This window comes from Gorilla gorilla, chromosome 18 (genome assembly GCF_029281585.2).
Source record: "Gorilla gorilla gorilla isolate KB3781 chromosome 18, NHGRI_mGorGor1-v2.1_pri, whole genome shotgun sequence".
In the NCBI taxonomy this organism is placed as follows: Eukaryota; Metazoa; Chordata; class Mammalia; order Primates; family Hominidae; genus Gorilla; species Gorilla gorilla.
In genome coordinates, this window is record NC_073242.2 from 110,105,819 (window position 1) to 110,120,770 (window position 14,952).

Consider the following 14,952-nt stretch of genomic DNA (forward strand, 5'->3'; position numbering starts at 1 on the left):
TTTTGCCAAATATATAATTTCTATGCAAAAAATAATAGGAAAGAAACAAGAAACAGACTGAAGTGATAAAACCTGGAAGTGTATCAGTATCAGTTGTTCTCCATTTGAAGTTCAGATGGCTAATCTCTTTAAAAAAAAAAACTTCCCCTATAGGATTACTTTTTTTTTAATCTTTAGAAACAACAGAGTCTTTTAGAAACGCCAGTGAATAGAGTTTAAAAGCTTAAGAGATTGTGGGGAGAATATTTTTGTAATTCCTTGGGGACGTTGCAAACATATGTTAAGCTTCGGCAAGGAATATTTACATGAGATCATATACTTGTGAGGCATTTTTCAATTTTAGAAAATTATTACACAGCAATAATTGGACGTAGGCTTTGCAAAATGCCCCCTTTGCCTTCCTGACCATATCATTGATAGTCTCCGTTATTTTTGGAGGAAAAAAAAGCAGGCCTCATTAAATGCGATATTTGGCATCTTGCCTGAAATCTCATAAAGTAGATGTCGTTTTTAGATCATTGGTGTCATTTTCTTCAAGATGACCTCTACTCTCTGGCCACCTGGGGAAACCATCCTGTTATCAAAGCATTTACTTTCAAAAGAAGGGGGGCGGGGGGTAGATTCTGTTTGCACACCTGAATAGCGTCCAAAAGCCATTGCAGTTTCTGTGTTCATATTACCTTCTTTCAGACCAGTTACTGGGGAAAGATCGTGGGGGAAAAGGAGGTCTCACATCGGGGTAAGAGAGATTTTTGAGCTGGGCCGCAATGAAGTAATCTAAGCCAGATGTCTACGAGCACATAGCTCTTACACTTGGATCTGTTTACCTAACAATTGAAGAGTTCTTTAAATAGTACAGGAGCATGCACTGATATTCCAGGGAAGATTTTAAAAGGGCTCATTACCTGCACAGTGCAGTAAATTAACACGGGGATCGCAACCTGAAAACGTGTTGCAGGCTGTCAGCATGTGTCTCCACACTGCTCCGAGTCACAGAAAGTCTGGCAAAGGGAGCTTACCTGCCTTTTACGTGGGAAGATTGCCCTAAGACAGCAGTTTCAGCCCAGGCTCTGCGCATGTCTACCAAAGGACAGAGTTGACTGATGAACTCTGCCTTTCGGATCATTTTTATTTCATAAAGTGGGAACTGTAGATTTATCTCTTTTCTTTCTTTCTTTCTTTTAAGACACAGTCTTGCTGTTTTGCCCAGGCTGGAGTGCAGTAGCGCAATCTGGGCTTACTGCAACCTCCGCCTCCCAGGTTTTAAGTGATTCTCCTGCCTCCCAGGTTCAAGCGATTCTCCTGTCTCTGCCTCCTGAGTAGCTGGGATTACAGGCACGTGCCCCCACGCCCTGCTAATTTATGTATTTTTAGTAGAGACCGGGTTTCACCAGGTTGGCCAGGCTGGTCTCAAACTCCTGACCTCAGGTGATCCGCTCACCTGGGCCTTCCACAGTGCTGGGATTACAAGCATGAGCCACCACACCGGGCCATATTTATCTTTTAATAGCTTCCCCCCTCCCTAATGTGTTAAAGGGTCCCAGGAAAAAATAAATGAATGAATGAATAAATAAATAAATAAATTTTTTAAGCCAGATGAAAAAATATATTGGAGTGAATGCCTGAAGATAGAAAGACACAAAAATCACCTTTTAACAGATATAATCTTAGAAAGATTACCGAGAGTTTTTCCGCCTTCTACGAAAAACAAGATTTACATAAAAAATCTGAGAGTGTAAAAAGCATCTCAGATACTGACATGTTTGTTTTAGTTTCAATGTATTTATCTGTGCATGAATAAATCCTTCCCTAAGAGAGAGGGAGAGAGTAAAAAGTAGATTTTTTTTAAGGTGTAACGATACTTGCCTAACTTAAGTATTCTCACAAACCGAGAGTCCCTCTAAGAAAAAGGCCCCTCATGGAAAAGATCCGTTCTGAAATTAGTGGTTTTAAAAGTCTGTCCTCTTGAGACAGTTCCTGGATGCCTGAGATGTGTCTAGAACTGTGTGAAATCCAAGAATGCAGGCAGGACCCTCATCCTGGCGCTGTTGGAGCAATCCTCATAAAGTTTGCTTGACTGACTTTGTTTTATAATGTGCATCAAACTACACCACGGAAACCCCAAACCGTATCGAGATTTCCATAAAGATTTTTAAACATGCTATCTGGATTTCCCGCTTGCCTTTCTCTTTTTCCCTCTTACTCTGTCTCTAACCGAAGCAGGAAAAAAAAAGAAAAAAGAAAAAAAATCTGGAAAATGGGCCGGAAAACTAATAGAACAAAAATCAAATTATCTGGAGCCGATGATCTTATTTACAGAGGGTTCCTGGGGCCGCGATCGGGTGAAGTGAGGGGGTCTCAAGGTGAAGGGCGGAGCCTTGCGGGGACCGAGTCTTGCTCCCTCCCTCCAGGCGCCGGCCCACCCAGGAGAGCGGCGCACCGGGGAGTTTTGATATCCCCGGAGCTCGCTCGCGCTAGGGCAGTCCTTTTGACTTTTTAAACCAAATTTGAACACAATCCGAGCTCCTGCAGGGGTGCGGGAGCTTGGGTGGGCGCGGGGCCCTGGGGTGCGCTGGGTGTGGCCGTCATTAGCGCCCCCGGGCGCCGGGCGGCGTCCTGGGCATCTCCGAGGGGCGCTGCGTTGCTGGCGTCTGAGCGCACCGGCTCCCTGGGCACTGCCGCGGGTCTGGGACTGCAGGCCCGGCCCAGGACTGAGGGACTCGGTAGCTTCAGGCAATCTTCGGGACCCGCCCCCTCTGTCTGGGCTCCAGTCCCTGCGCACCTGCTGTACGCCCCTCGGGGGACCTCAGAGGGTGGGGAGCACACCCAGCCCCACGCAGCTGCAGCCACCAGGCTCGGGCAGTGATGTCCAGGGCTACTGGGCCCCGCAGAACCCACGCATAAAGGACTGGGATGCGGTGTTCCTGTCCCGGGCCAGCGGGGTTGGCGAGGGGGATGATGGGGAGGCATGGAGGGAGGGTTGTTCTTAGAAAATGGGAGAGGGGACAAACTCAGCATCCTCTCTGCCTTCATCTCCTTCATTCCAGGCTTCAAGACCATTGCACCAAAAGCTCTGGCCAGCTTTAAAGATTCCAGCTGAGCTTCCAGTGATGCTCCTCGGACCCTCTGCATAGCCCTGTATGTGTCTACACTTAAACTGGGGCGGAGGTGACTTATTGGATCCCAGATCTCAGCTTCTGCCACTTGTTGGCCTGAGGACAGTGCCTTTTGAGGCTCTTTCATGGCCCTGGATGACCAGGAATGGGAGGAAAAGGTGTCAGAAATTATGGAGAGGACACTGGGATTGGACAGGAGTCAAGTGGGAAGGGTGCAGACCCTGGTGCTAAGGACCTCACTGTTGTTTCTAGGACTTTGTGGAGAGCTCACAACCTGTCAGCGGCTTGTCAGTCACCCTGCAAACAGATCCTTCTTGGTGGGAGGTTTTGGGGGGACTCTGAGAATGACCTGGAGCTGACCTCTGGCGACTGGAGGTCATAAGCCAAGGTTGGCCTGTGTTAGTCCGGGCCATACTCTCCCAGCCTCTGCAGGCAGGTCCCTTCCTCTCCTTTGCTCTTTGGGCCTAGTTTGGGGTTGCCTATTGTCCTGGGATCCTCGGCCTGCTTTCCTTCTGCAGAATTCCTCCAACAAAAGTCAGAAACGCACTTCTACAGGCCTCAAGAAGTGGATGAGGTCATATAGAGAACCAGGGCAACTATAGGTTGCAAAAAGGGACTCTGAACTCCTGACCTAATTTTTCAGGCCAGTGTTCCCTTTACAACAATCCTTGCTGGGGATTCTGGAAGGAGAGTGATTTTCACTCCTTCCTATCCAGTTCTATAAGGTTTCATCGCTTCTCCTGTTCCCTAACGGAAAGCACCAACCACAAGGAAAAAATAGTTCTTTGGAATCTCAGCTTGGAAACGGTCAAGGCTGGTAATCAGAATATTTAGAATAGAGAAATTCAGAATGCGAATCACTGGTCTGCAGCTCACACCAATGCCTGGGTTGAGGGGTGAGGGGCAGGTTGAGGAGTGCAGGGGAAAATACAGAAAACTCCTTCCTCTCCTTCCACTCTTTTTCCCAAAGCTCAGCAGACAGGACTCCTTCATCCTCCTTTCTTGAATTAATGCTCCTTCTAATTGTAACTAAAGATCTAAGGTGCATCTCTGTAGAAGAGAGGAATGTGATTTTGCAATCCACAGTTCTAATTATAGGGAAAACTGTTATTTAGTAACAAGGAAGGAAAAGGAAGTGAATTGTGTTGAACAAGAGAAGAGGTGCTCAATAGATGCTACGATTTGTGTAAGGAACTGTGCATTCCAGTCATAGTCGTGGAAAATGTGTTTTGTGAGTTTCTTAAAACTGTATGACTCTGATGAAAATTCATAGAAAGATCTTATTTCTGTGTGTCGTTGGTTTGCTCTTCCCACCTCAGCCTTTTTCCTTCGGGCAGACTTACGGAAAACACACAGAGGGCCTTCAAATTTAAACAATAAAATACTGTCATGATGTCATAAAACTATTGCAGTGACCATTTAAATATTGGTACAACATGTCTGGCTGGTCCAAAATGTCACCATTGTCAAATCACAGACTGATATATTTATAAATACTCAAATGTTAAGACATTAACGATTTCCTCAGATCTCTCCATTTGGGTTTAGTCCCCAAAATTGTTTTCAAAAAGGAAACGTGAACATATTTTAAAGAAACGGACAGCCGAGCCTAGTTTACTTCTGGCATACATGCACACTAGGTCTGACATTAGCCACGGAGCGAGTGAAATTCAGACTGGTAACAGGGATTATTTCTGGGCCTCCTGCTTTTAAAGTTCCCCTTTCTCTTGTTTCCCTCATTTCACACGTCCTACAAATGGTGCAGGGAACAGGGAGCCCGAGATTTTATTTGCTACGCCTTCATGCAAAGCAATTTGATTTGTTTGTTTAGTTTTGTTTTGTTTCTCTCTAAAGGGTAAAGATGCTCCCAATTTGTGGCAGGACTGTGTTTCTTTATGCCCCAACAATCATGAGACAGCCTGGGAGACTGAAATTCTCTCACCCTGTCCCCTACCCCCGCTAGGGAAAAAAATGCTAGACAGAGCTGGGTTTGTTCAGGAGCTGGGGCGGAGCAATGCCTGGAGAGAATTCCCCTTTTCTGGGGCTGTTTGATGTCTGAATTTTGAAGATTTATATCAAAAGCGAGAAAAGCAGTGTTATGGCAAGTTGGGTTAAGACTCTTGCTCCGCTTTTAAGCAAATGCTTCAAAACAAACAAATCCTGATTGAGGTGGCTGGACCTGGACCACCTCCTTTATAACTACTACATGGCCTGCCTGGACCTGGGACATCTTTTAGATTTAGGATGGGCTAAGAGTGACACAAACTTCCAAGTTTCTCTTATTTTCCTCAAAACAACAAGGAAGGCACAGGACCCAAATTATTCATTCAGCATCCTGACAAATAATTAGCGGAGATAAAAATTGTAGCCTATCACTGCAGATAAAACTTCTCCAAAAAAAAAAAAAAAAAACCAAAATAAAAGAACTAAGACATTTCTTCAAAGAGACGGACAAAATTATTTTTCAAAAATCAAATGACAGTGAATCGTAGTGGGGAACCTTGCAAATCAGCAAAGTGAAGCTGGTAAATCTCACTTCCTATTCCCTCTTAGTGAATGTTTATATTAGCAGCGCTAAGAAGAGCTTGGTTGTGTGTTTTACTGGCATGGAAATCAGACGGCTGAAGGTTGTCACTCATGTACTCTTGTATTTTAGTCTTCCAACCTATCTCAGTCTTTAACTACCGGCAGCCAAAACAGAAAAAAACAAACAAACAAAAAACAAAGAGAGAGAGAGAGAGACTTATGTGGCAATCAGACTTTTAAATATATTGATTGGCCTAGTAGACTGGAGGAGTGTATTTCGTAAAGCCAAGAGCATGTGAATACGGAAGTAAGTTGGCCTAAACGAAAACAACGGCCACAACAGCAAAAGCCTTCCAATGTACTGTGCTTGGGAACCTTTGAACGTGTCATAGGCAACTCTAGATATTTAGACCAGGACATGCTGGGAATGCAGCTACCGAGACAGCTGTGTGCCATGTTTGTGAGGGTGACCATGATTTGTCTTCTGTCCACTGCTTTTAGCAGGAAAACTGGCGGTGTGGCAAGGGGGTGGTTCTACTTCAGAACAGAAGTATCTAGAATTGGTGTTGCTAAGTAAAAATGACTGAGGTAAAGGCACAAGGGAGAAAAGATCAGAATGTGAGCATCCTGCATTCAGTAATAAACAGCATTTCCCATCGGAGGGGTCTGTGTTGAAAGACTCCCAGGTAGTTATGGCTTTGAGACAGTGAGGAAATGATGTCTCTATAGCAGATTTATCTGCCAGGCAAAAGTAGAATGTCTGCCTATTTGATGTCAATATATTAATGTGTCAGATACATTGTAAAAAATTATTACATGGTTTTTGAAAAGTGAAACATGCAAGAAGCCAGGGAAATGTAAAGGAGGTGGTTTTTTTTTTGAGTGTTTGGGAGCAAAAAAGAAAAGGGAGCAAAAAATCACACAGAGGGTGTGTATTTAACTAACTTTGTATTTTGCCACACATTGTTTTCATTTACAGCTATGTCTGACAAATGAGCACGTTTGACATCACTGATAAATGCATCACCGTCTAGGGCCTACGAGAAAACCAGGGGGCTCGGCTCCGCTGGAGCCTCTGCCCGTGCATTTGTTTAGGGAAGGGGAGTCGAATATCTATTTTTCTTCTTAGTAAAATTATCTGCCAGAGAAACAATGAAGCATAAAAAAGTACTATTTAGAATGTGCATGCCTATATATGATTTTAAAATGCTAATTGTTGCATTCTGGGAAACTTTCCATTATATATATGCATATATATGTATCTTTGTAATTTCAGTGAATTTTTAAAACTAGTATGGCAGGTTGAAAGCAATGCACCTGTTTACTTGCACACACCATAAATCGAAAAGCAGGAGTGTGCTTTTCTACGGGTCTCTATGAAACCCCTAGACAAGAGGCATAGTTAATTACTATGGAAGTTATAAATTTAATAGCCTTCTTCTCTAACACAGTAATTTTTATTTAAAAAGGAGACTAAACAGAAGTCAGGGGTAGGTGGTTCTCCATGACTGCAAATAATAATAATAATGATGATTTTTTTTAATGTACAGCTCTCACACAAATTTCATTTTGTGAACACACTGGTAAGTACACGATGCTGGGGCTTCCAAAATGTGGCGTATCCCACTGATGGCTCCAACTTGCGAGTGGGCTCAGTTCTGTAATTGGAATGAAAGGAATTTTAACACTATTTAGACAAAGATCAAACGCAGCGTAAAGGGGAAAGCTAGATTTCCTCATATGATTTTTTTTTTTAATTTAGAGACTTATTGTAATGAACGGCACTTACTCAGGATTTAGGAGTTCTTTGTAAGAAAAAAAAACATGTATTTGTTTGCCACTCCCACTATACTTCAAAGTTTTCAATAATTGTTATTTCTAAAAATGCCTTTTACTAGGAGTTAACCTTCTCTTACAGCCAGCCACTCAAACCTCATTTTTGCCAGCACCTTTGCATTTGATTTTCTAAAGTCTGGGGGCCCAAACCTGCTTATTATATTCAACTGCCTTGTAGATTCCTATCAAAATGCTTAATTCTACACAACTATATTTTCCTCCCAATCCAGGCCTCATTTGTCATAACTGCAATAACTACATCCAGAATATCACTCTTATTTTGAGAATGTTTGCCTAAAATCTTTCATCAGATGCTTTTTTGTAAAAAGCGTTCTCTCCTTTTCTGCTTCTTCAGAGTTTGTGTATCTCTTAGTTGTGATGAGGAAAAAAAAAAAAAAAGGAAAGAAATATCTGAAGTCAAGAACACTTGACTTCAAGCTCATGAGGGGAGGTTTACTATTAAGACTTTTGTTAAGCAAAATTAAGTGTGGATTCAGGAGCCTGTCTAAACTAGCACATAAAGGAAGGTCAAAATGTCGAGGTTACACACTCTTCGTGTTTTGTAAAAAATAGGCAGGAAGGCCAGATGATAAACTGGCCAGAACTTAGCAGCACCAAACACAACCTGTTTTCTTAAAAATAAGTCTTTCAGTCAGAGTTGCAATATTATCTTTTTTTCTTTTAAGAACGGCAGAAAACAAAACAAAAGTCATCGTGTTTGGCTATATTTTCAAAACAGTGCTGGCTTTGTCTAACATTCTCTTGGTGTGCTAGGGGAAGATGACTAAGAGTGCAAACTGCATGAATTTGTAACATTAGTTTCATGAATTTGTGTCATTTAAAAATAGGTTAGCGCTTAGGAGTCCTACTAGTGAAGGTAGTTTTGAGTCTTTCCAAGGGATCTTTAAGTCAGCCCCCACACACAGCCTATTTTGGGGTAAATACCAATAAATCAAAGCACAGCCTATATTCCACACAGGTATTATTTTTTGCTTTTATTTCTGGGGATAGCATGATCTGAAATCATTACTAGCTCATCTAAGTAGAGAAGTTCTCCACTGAATATTCATGGTGAAATACGATTTGATAACATAGTTTAAACCAGATATGTACTTGGAAATATGGAAGTAAGGAGTGGATTTTCTTTTTCCTATTTAAGACAAATGATCTTCAATGTTAAAGAGAAAAGCAAAACAAAACAAACAACTATGGTTTGTCATGTTTATGTTAAATCTTGTCAGGCCTTGCTAACAAGAAAATCACGGTGTGTAAGAGGAGAAGGAAAAATAATCAACTTTAGTGAAAAGGCAAGCACTGTTTCTCTTTACCATTCAATGCATATGTGCACAAGCCACCTCTGATGCGCCATATTTGTCCGGCTTCTCTGTCTATGGATGGCTTTGCTCCTGAACAGAAGTGTAGGGCCATGTTCAGGAAGCCTAGTTCCACTGTTTTGTTTTGTTTTTCCTACCAAGGGCAATTATGGCTCAACTCATTAGAGAACTGAAAACTTTGGGGAGAAAAAAATGAGGTCATAATTTACATCTATATTAAATATTGCTAATCAGTATATGGGGCCAGCCTCCTTACTTCAAAAAACAGCCTATAATTTCACCCTGAATTACTGTCTCCCTATTCCTCCATGAATCCTTCCACTGGAGAAAAGGATGCATTTTACACTTTTAATGAGGTTGTTGGGCCCAGTTAAACTGTACACTAAGAAACTGAGTACAGAATCAAAAAAAAAATGCCGTTTATTATTGTAGATTATTCTTTTCTTGATATAACCAGAATTGAAAATGAAAGAAAAGCACATAGGAACATCACGCGTGGTTAGTTAGTAACTCAAGATATAAAACAATTTTGCACAGCAAAATATGTAAAAGAAAAGTAACTGACAAGATTTTTTTATATTTATTGTGGTAAGATTTACTTTTCATTTCTTTTTAAAGACAGGATGTCAGTCCCTGAAAATAACATTTACTGATTATTGCCTTTAAAACTGTGGATTTTTTTTTAAGTTACAGAAAATCCAGTTCTGCACCACAATACAACTGTAAAAAAATCTGCATCATCTTAAAACTGTGCAGTAATGCCATTTTTATAACTGCATAAATTTTATTAGCGTTCTAAACAGTTTTGCAATTTTTTTTGTATTATATGCTTGCAGGTTATATCTTAGTGCAATTCAGTCCCAAATACTTTAATTTTGAAAAAAAAACATACATTTTTGAATGTAAAATACCCCTACAGATATAAACAGGGGCGTTTCCCCTTTTAATACTTTGGTTTTCAATACAGTCAGTGGTATAGCAAAGACTACACATACCCAACTTATATTTAAGTTGCAAGCACATGCTGTATAAGCTACTTTTTTTAAACAGTCCCCTTGCAAACTCTACCCCCCTTAACATCACAATAGTAAACAATTTAGTGCATCAATCGTTTAAAAAATCTACAGCTAAACAGACCTAACTCTTTCAAATTTATCTATAACATTCCTTTATCTGTAGCATACATTTTAACTGGGCTAACAGATTATAAAAACTAGAATTAAATTATATACTAGAAACCCAGAGCATTCCACATTTGACAATGACCAAAAGCCAAAAAATATAAAATAAAAATAAAACAAACCAAAAATAATGGGGCAGTTTCTCTTTTTAAAAAATAAATTTTAGACTGCTTTTCGGCAATAGCACAATTTTAGTCCCCAAAGTGGGGCGTCATTCTTATTAAAAAGAAAACATTAAGAGTTCTTCAATGTTTGCCAGGTTAAATGTGTAACCCATTCTGGTATCTTTGACAAGGAATGCCTTCAGTGCATTGGGAGGTTGAAGTTCTGAGTAACTCAAAGCAGTTTTGGAGCAGATGCAAAATTTCATGGGAAGAAGGCTCTACGGTTGCACTGTTTTGTTCTAAACTCAAAAAAGTCATGAGGCAATAAAACAAAAGTATGAATGCCATGCTATAAGTCTTCGAACGTCCATTTCCAAGCCAAAAGAAAAAAAAAGGAAAAAATAATTATACCATACATGTCCAGCATGCAGGCTTTTTTTTATTAATATAATGTCTCTTTTCCATAAAGTCTTTGAAACAGTTATAGTTCATTGTTGCTAAGACAAAGTAGCAAGCATAATAATGCATGAGATGAGAATGAGTTTTTTTAATGGCAGACTAAACTCTCAGATTTGGCATCACAAGGCCAAAACTCACAAGTCACACCCAGAAGGTTGATGCAGGCTTGATTGTGGAAGGTTCATGAGGATTTTTTTCTCTATTTTAGCATAACAATGCTAAAAAAAAACCCGATGGAACTCGGCACGCTGCAAGTCTATAACATTTCACATTTTTTTTTCCTTTGCAAGCTCAATCTCACATGAAGAACTCAGGAGAAGAAAAAAAAACTTTGCTTTTTTTTTTCTTTCATCTCGGAAGAGATGGGTTGAGAAGGAGTGAGGGTGGAGGTTGGAAAAAAGGTGGGCAACACAGCAAGCTCTAAAAGTAAAATTAAAAAAAAATCCAAACAAAATAAAACACACACACACACAGAAAATGAACACCAGTTCATGAACTGAAGGGGAAGAAGAAGAAAAAATATGTGAATGATGCAGGCTTCAAAGGTAATCAACGTTTCACATGAAGAACTCTGCTGAGATCTTTGAACATTGTGCAAGTCCGGGGGTGGGGGTGGGGTGTAAAAAAAAAAAAAAAACAAGCTAGCAAGTTATGGAGAATTTCAGATTGGCAATCCATGAGCCAGACACCCATTCCCTCCCCAGTTTAAAACAGCCACCACCACCACAAACTCGAGCAGGGTGTGGGGTGTGTGTGTGTGTGTGTGTGTGTGGTGTGTGCGTGCGGGTTTGTGTGTGTGTAGGGGGCCAAGGGGGCCAAACTCGGTGGGGGGGGGGGGGGGGTGGTGAGGTGGTGGCGAGCATGGCTCTAGAACTAGCAAGCCCACACCCGAGCCGGACCCCCGCGGAGCACTTATCAGGGTGGCTAGCTGGAATCGCGTGTCAGACTCACATGAAAAACTCGGGAGAGGACGGGTTGTCGCTGCTCGAGCCGTTTTCTCGGAAGCCGCTGCTCACCAACTTCTCGTATTTCTCCTTGTACGCGTCCCTCTCGCGCACCAGCCTGGAGATCTCCTGCTTGAGGTGGTCGACTTGCTGCAGCAGCTGGTTCTTCTCCGACTCCAGGACGTGTCTCTGCTGCACCCTCTTGAAGCGGCAGGACTGGGCATAGCCGCGGTTTTTCAGGGTCCGCCTCTTCTGCTTCAGCCGGATCACCTCCTCCTTGCTGACCCCGCGCAGCTGCCGGTTCAGCTCGCGCACAGACATGGTCACCAGCTGCTCGTCGGAGAAGCGGTCGTCGAAGTGCAGGCCGCCGGCGGCGTGGTGCGGGTGCAGGGCGCCCCCCGCCCCCGCCGCGCCCCCGCCGCCGCCGCCGCCGCCGCCGCCGCCGCCGCCCCCAGCGCTGGCCGGGCCACCGCCGCCCGCGCCCCCCGCGCCACCGGCCGAGGCGGCCGCGCTGCCCGCGGTGCCGGGCGCGCCGGCCGTCGGGTGGTGGTGGTGGCCGGCGGCGTGGTGGTGGTGGTGGTGGTAGTGCGGACCCGCGCCGCTCTGCGCGGCGGCCGCGGCGATCACGGCGGACACCACGGCGGCGGCGGGGCCCATCTCCTCGCCGCTGCCGCCCAAGGAGGCGCCGGCACCGGCCCCGGCCGCCGCCGCCAGCTGCTGCGCCCCGCGCGCGTAGCCATCAAAGCCGCCCTGGAGCTGGTGGCTGTTGCTGATGAGCGCCTCGACCGCGTCCTCGGGGCTGAAGCCCAGCGCCTCGGGGTTCAGCTGCTGCGGGTAGCCGGTCATCCAGTAGTAGTCTTCCAGGTGCGCCTTCTGCTCGCTGCCCGAGCCCGGGCTGGGCGCCGAGAAGCTGGGGGAAGGGGGCACCGAGCTGCACGGCGTGCTCATGGGGGTGGAGGACAGCGAGCCCCCGGCGATGAGACGGCCGCACTGGCTGATGATGCGGTCGGTCTCCACCGGTTCCTTTTTCACTTCAAACTTCATCAGATCGAAGTCATTAACATATTCCATGGCCAGGGGACTGGTGGGTAGGTCGGAGTTGCTCATTGCCAGTTCTGATGCCATTCTCCTGCCGCCGCCGCCGCCGCCGCTCCGCCAGATGGGCTGCAGGAGAGGGGCCAGCGGGCTGTGCTGGGTGGCCAGCGGGTGAGCCAGCTTGCCGGGCTGGGGCGCTTCTAGCTTGCGCGGCGTTGGCTGGCCCGAAACCTCCGAGCGCGCTCACACACACACCCCCCCCGCCCTGCCCGCGCCCCCCGCGCCCGCCCTCCCTCCCCCCTGCTCACGCCAATGTGCTCCCTCGCTCGCCCCGGCCCCTCCTTGCTCGCTCGCCTCCTTGCACGCCGAGCCGGCGGCTTCAGGCTCGGGAAGATCCTCCGCGGGCTGCGGTGGCGGCGGTGGTGGCTGCGGCGGCGAAGCTGGAGGAGCCCGGCCCGGTGCGCGGCGTCCCCCGCTCGCCGCTCCGCTGCGCGCTTTGCATAAGGAAGGGCTCGCCTCGCCGGCCCGGGCTGCAGGCAGGGCGCGCGCGGCGGCCGCTCGGGGCTGGAGGCGCGGCGGGCGTCTGTCCGGGCGGCGCGGACCTTGGCACGGGGGAGTTAACACTTCATGCTTCTCGCCTCCTCTTCTGCTTGGCTCTCTTTATTATTTTTTTTTCTTTCCTCTCTCTCCCTGGCGCGCTCTCTCCCTCTGTGCAAAGTGCAAGGCAGAGGTGCAGCCCGACTGGAGGAGAGGGAGGGGGGAGTTTAGTTCTTTCTTGCCTTTTTTTTAAAAAAGCAAAATAGCGAAGTCCTGGGGAAAGACGAGGCAGAGAGCAAAGGGGGGAGGGGGAGGCCAAGCCGACAAGCAGCCCGAGCTACAGCTCGAAGATGAAAAAAGATTTTAAAGCCTCTGATCCAGCAAGAAGAGTTTAAAGCAATTACTGAGTTTTATAGCACTCGTGACGTCAGTTCCAAATGAGAAATTGACTGGCACTCCGGGCCAATGGGAGGCGGCGAGAGCGGCCGCGATTAGCATAATAGTATAGAAACAAGGAAACTTTTCGGAGCTGTCAATCAGGGCCCAATCAGCTGACTGTCAGCTGGGACGGGCTGGCTTAACCCTTCCTGCGCCGCTGCCTACCCGGGAGGGAACGAGGCCCGGCGCAAAGTTTGGTGTAAGAGGGGAAGGAGGTTTTCCAGAGGGGCTTCGGCAATCCAGGCGGACCTGGGAGGACGGTTTGCTTTTCTTTGGAGCGCGAGACAGGCCTCCCATCCGGAGCCCCAGCTCGCTGGGGGCTCACTCTGCTGGGATTGGCCTGATTCCCCTCCCCTGCCTGCCCTCCACCCCCAGGATTGTGAATTCGCCTCCCAGCTTTTCCTCCTCGCACCAACTCTGGTACCCAGGTGTCTGCCGGGGACCTTCCTTCCCTGAGCCTGGCCGTGCCCGGCGCTCAAACTTGGCCCCAACTCTTTGTCCGTCTCTCGGGCGCCCGTGCGGGGAAGGGACCGGGAAGGGAGGGATGCAGTGGGGTGTCCGGATCGGGGCTGCGGACTGGGCGCCGCCCGGCCGTGCGCCTGCCCAGAAGGCTGGGCATCCGTGGAGAGGGAAAGCCCATTTTATCACTCTCTTTAAAAGGAGGTACAATAAGTTGTTTAGAGACCATTCTTCACGGAGACTGGCTGCCCGCTGGCTTCGCGTGCCCTTGGACAGAGCGAGCGCCTATGCGAGATAACTCCAGGGAAGCTCAAAGTCAGGTCAGCGGGACTCAGCCTTCCGGCTCCTGACTGGCCGGAGTTTGGCCTTTGAGACTCATATGGCGCGCTCGCTCTCTCTCTCTCTTACACACACACGCACACACACTCACACTCACCCATCCCCTTACGAAATCTGACCTCTGTTTATCAGGGTCAGGCGCGCCCTTTGCACTTTTACGTTTCCTTTAATCATTTCGGACTTGATCGTGGCAGGGAGCAAGGGGGCAAAACAATACCCCAGCCCTCACCAGCTACCCTCGAAGGGTTAAATTTTAAACCGCGGTTTCTGGAACTAGTCCGGAAACGCAGAGTGGGGGGTGGGGTGGGGGAGGCTGCTCCCCCCACCCCCAGTTGCAAATGCTAATAAGTAGTTCAAATTTCTAGATTGATTCTGTAAAAGTTTATGCAAAAAAGAAATAAAAAAGAAAAAGAAAAGAGAAAGAAGGAAACCAACAACTAACTCTGTTTCTAAGATTTTAAAGCGATAGGCAAGTCGAAGAAGCAGAGATTTATTTGGAGAGAAAGCTCCTGAAACCGATCCAGCCTTTGGAAGACCAGCCCGTCTGCTTAGAAGTTGGGACTGTTGATTCCTTCAATTAATGAAATGCATTTGGTGTTGTTAATCGTATTTATTTTACTTTATGAGAAGGGGGAGACGCTAGG

At 46.2% G+C, this 14,952-nt stretch overlaps 1 protein-coding gene across 2 annotated transcripts in view; it reads right to left on the reverse strand.

The window, feature by feature from the left end:
• The window catches only part of MAF (MAF bZIP transcription factor), a 399,620-nt gene extending 384,930 nt beyond the window's left edge, over positions 1-14,690 (reverse strand). Inside the window, exons 1-2 of one of the 2 annotated variants that reach the window (XM_031002956.3) lie at positions 11,508-14,690; positions 6,578-7,300 (exon numbers count right to left, since the gene is read on the reverse strand). In XM_031002956.3, the coding sequence (XP_030858816.2) occupies positions 7,207-7,300; positions 11,508-12,625 (1,212 nt within the window). In that variant the 5' untranslated portion in view covers positions 12,626-14,690 and the 3' untranslated portion in view covers positions 6,578-7,206. Of the gene's footprint in view, positions 1-6,577; positions 7,301-11,507 lie in introns of those variants that run through there. The other variant, XM_055366623.2, reaches the window with a different exon arrangement.
• Between the last annotated feature and the right edge of the window lie 262 nt (positions 14,691-14,952).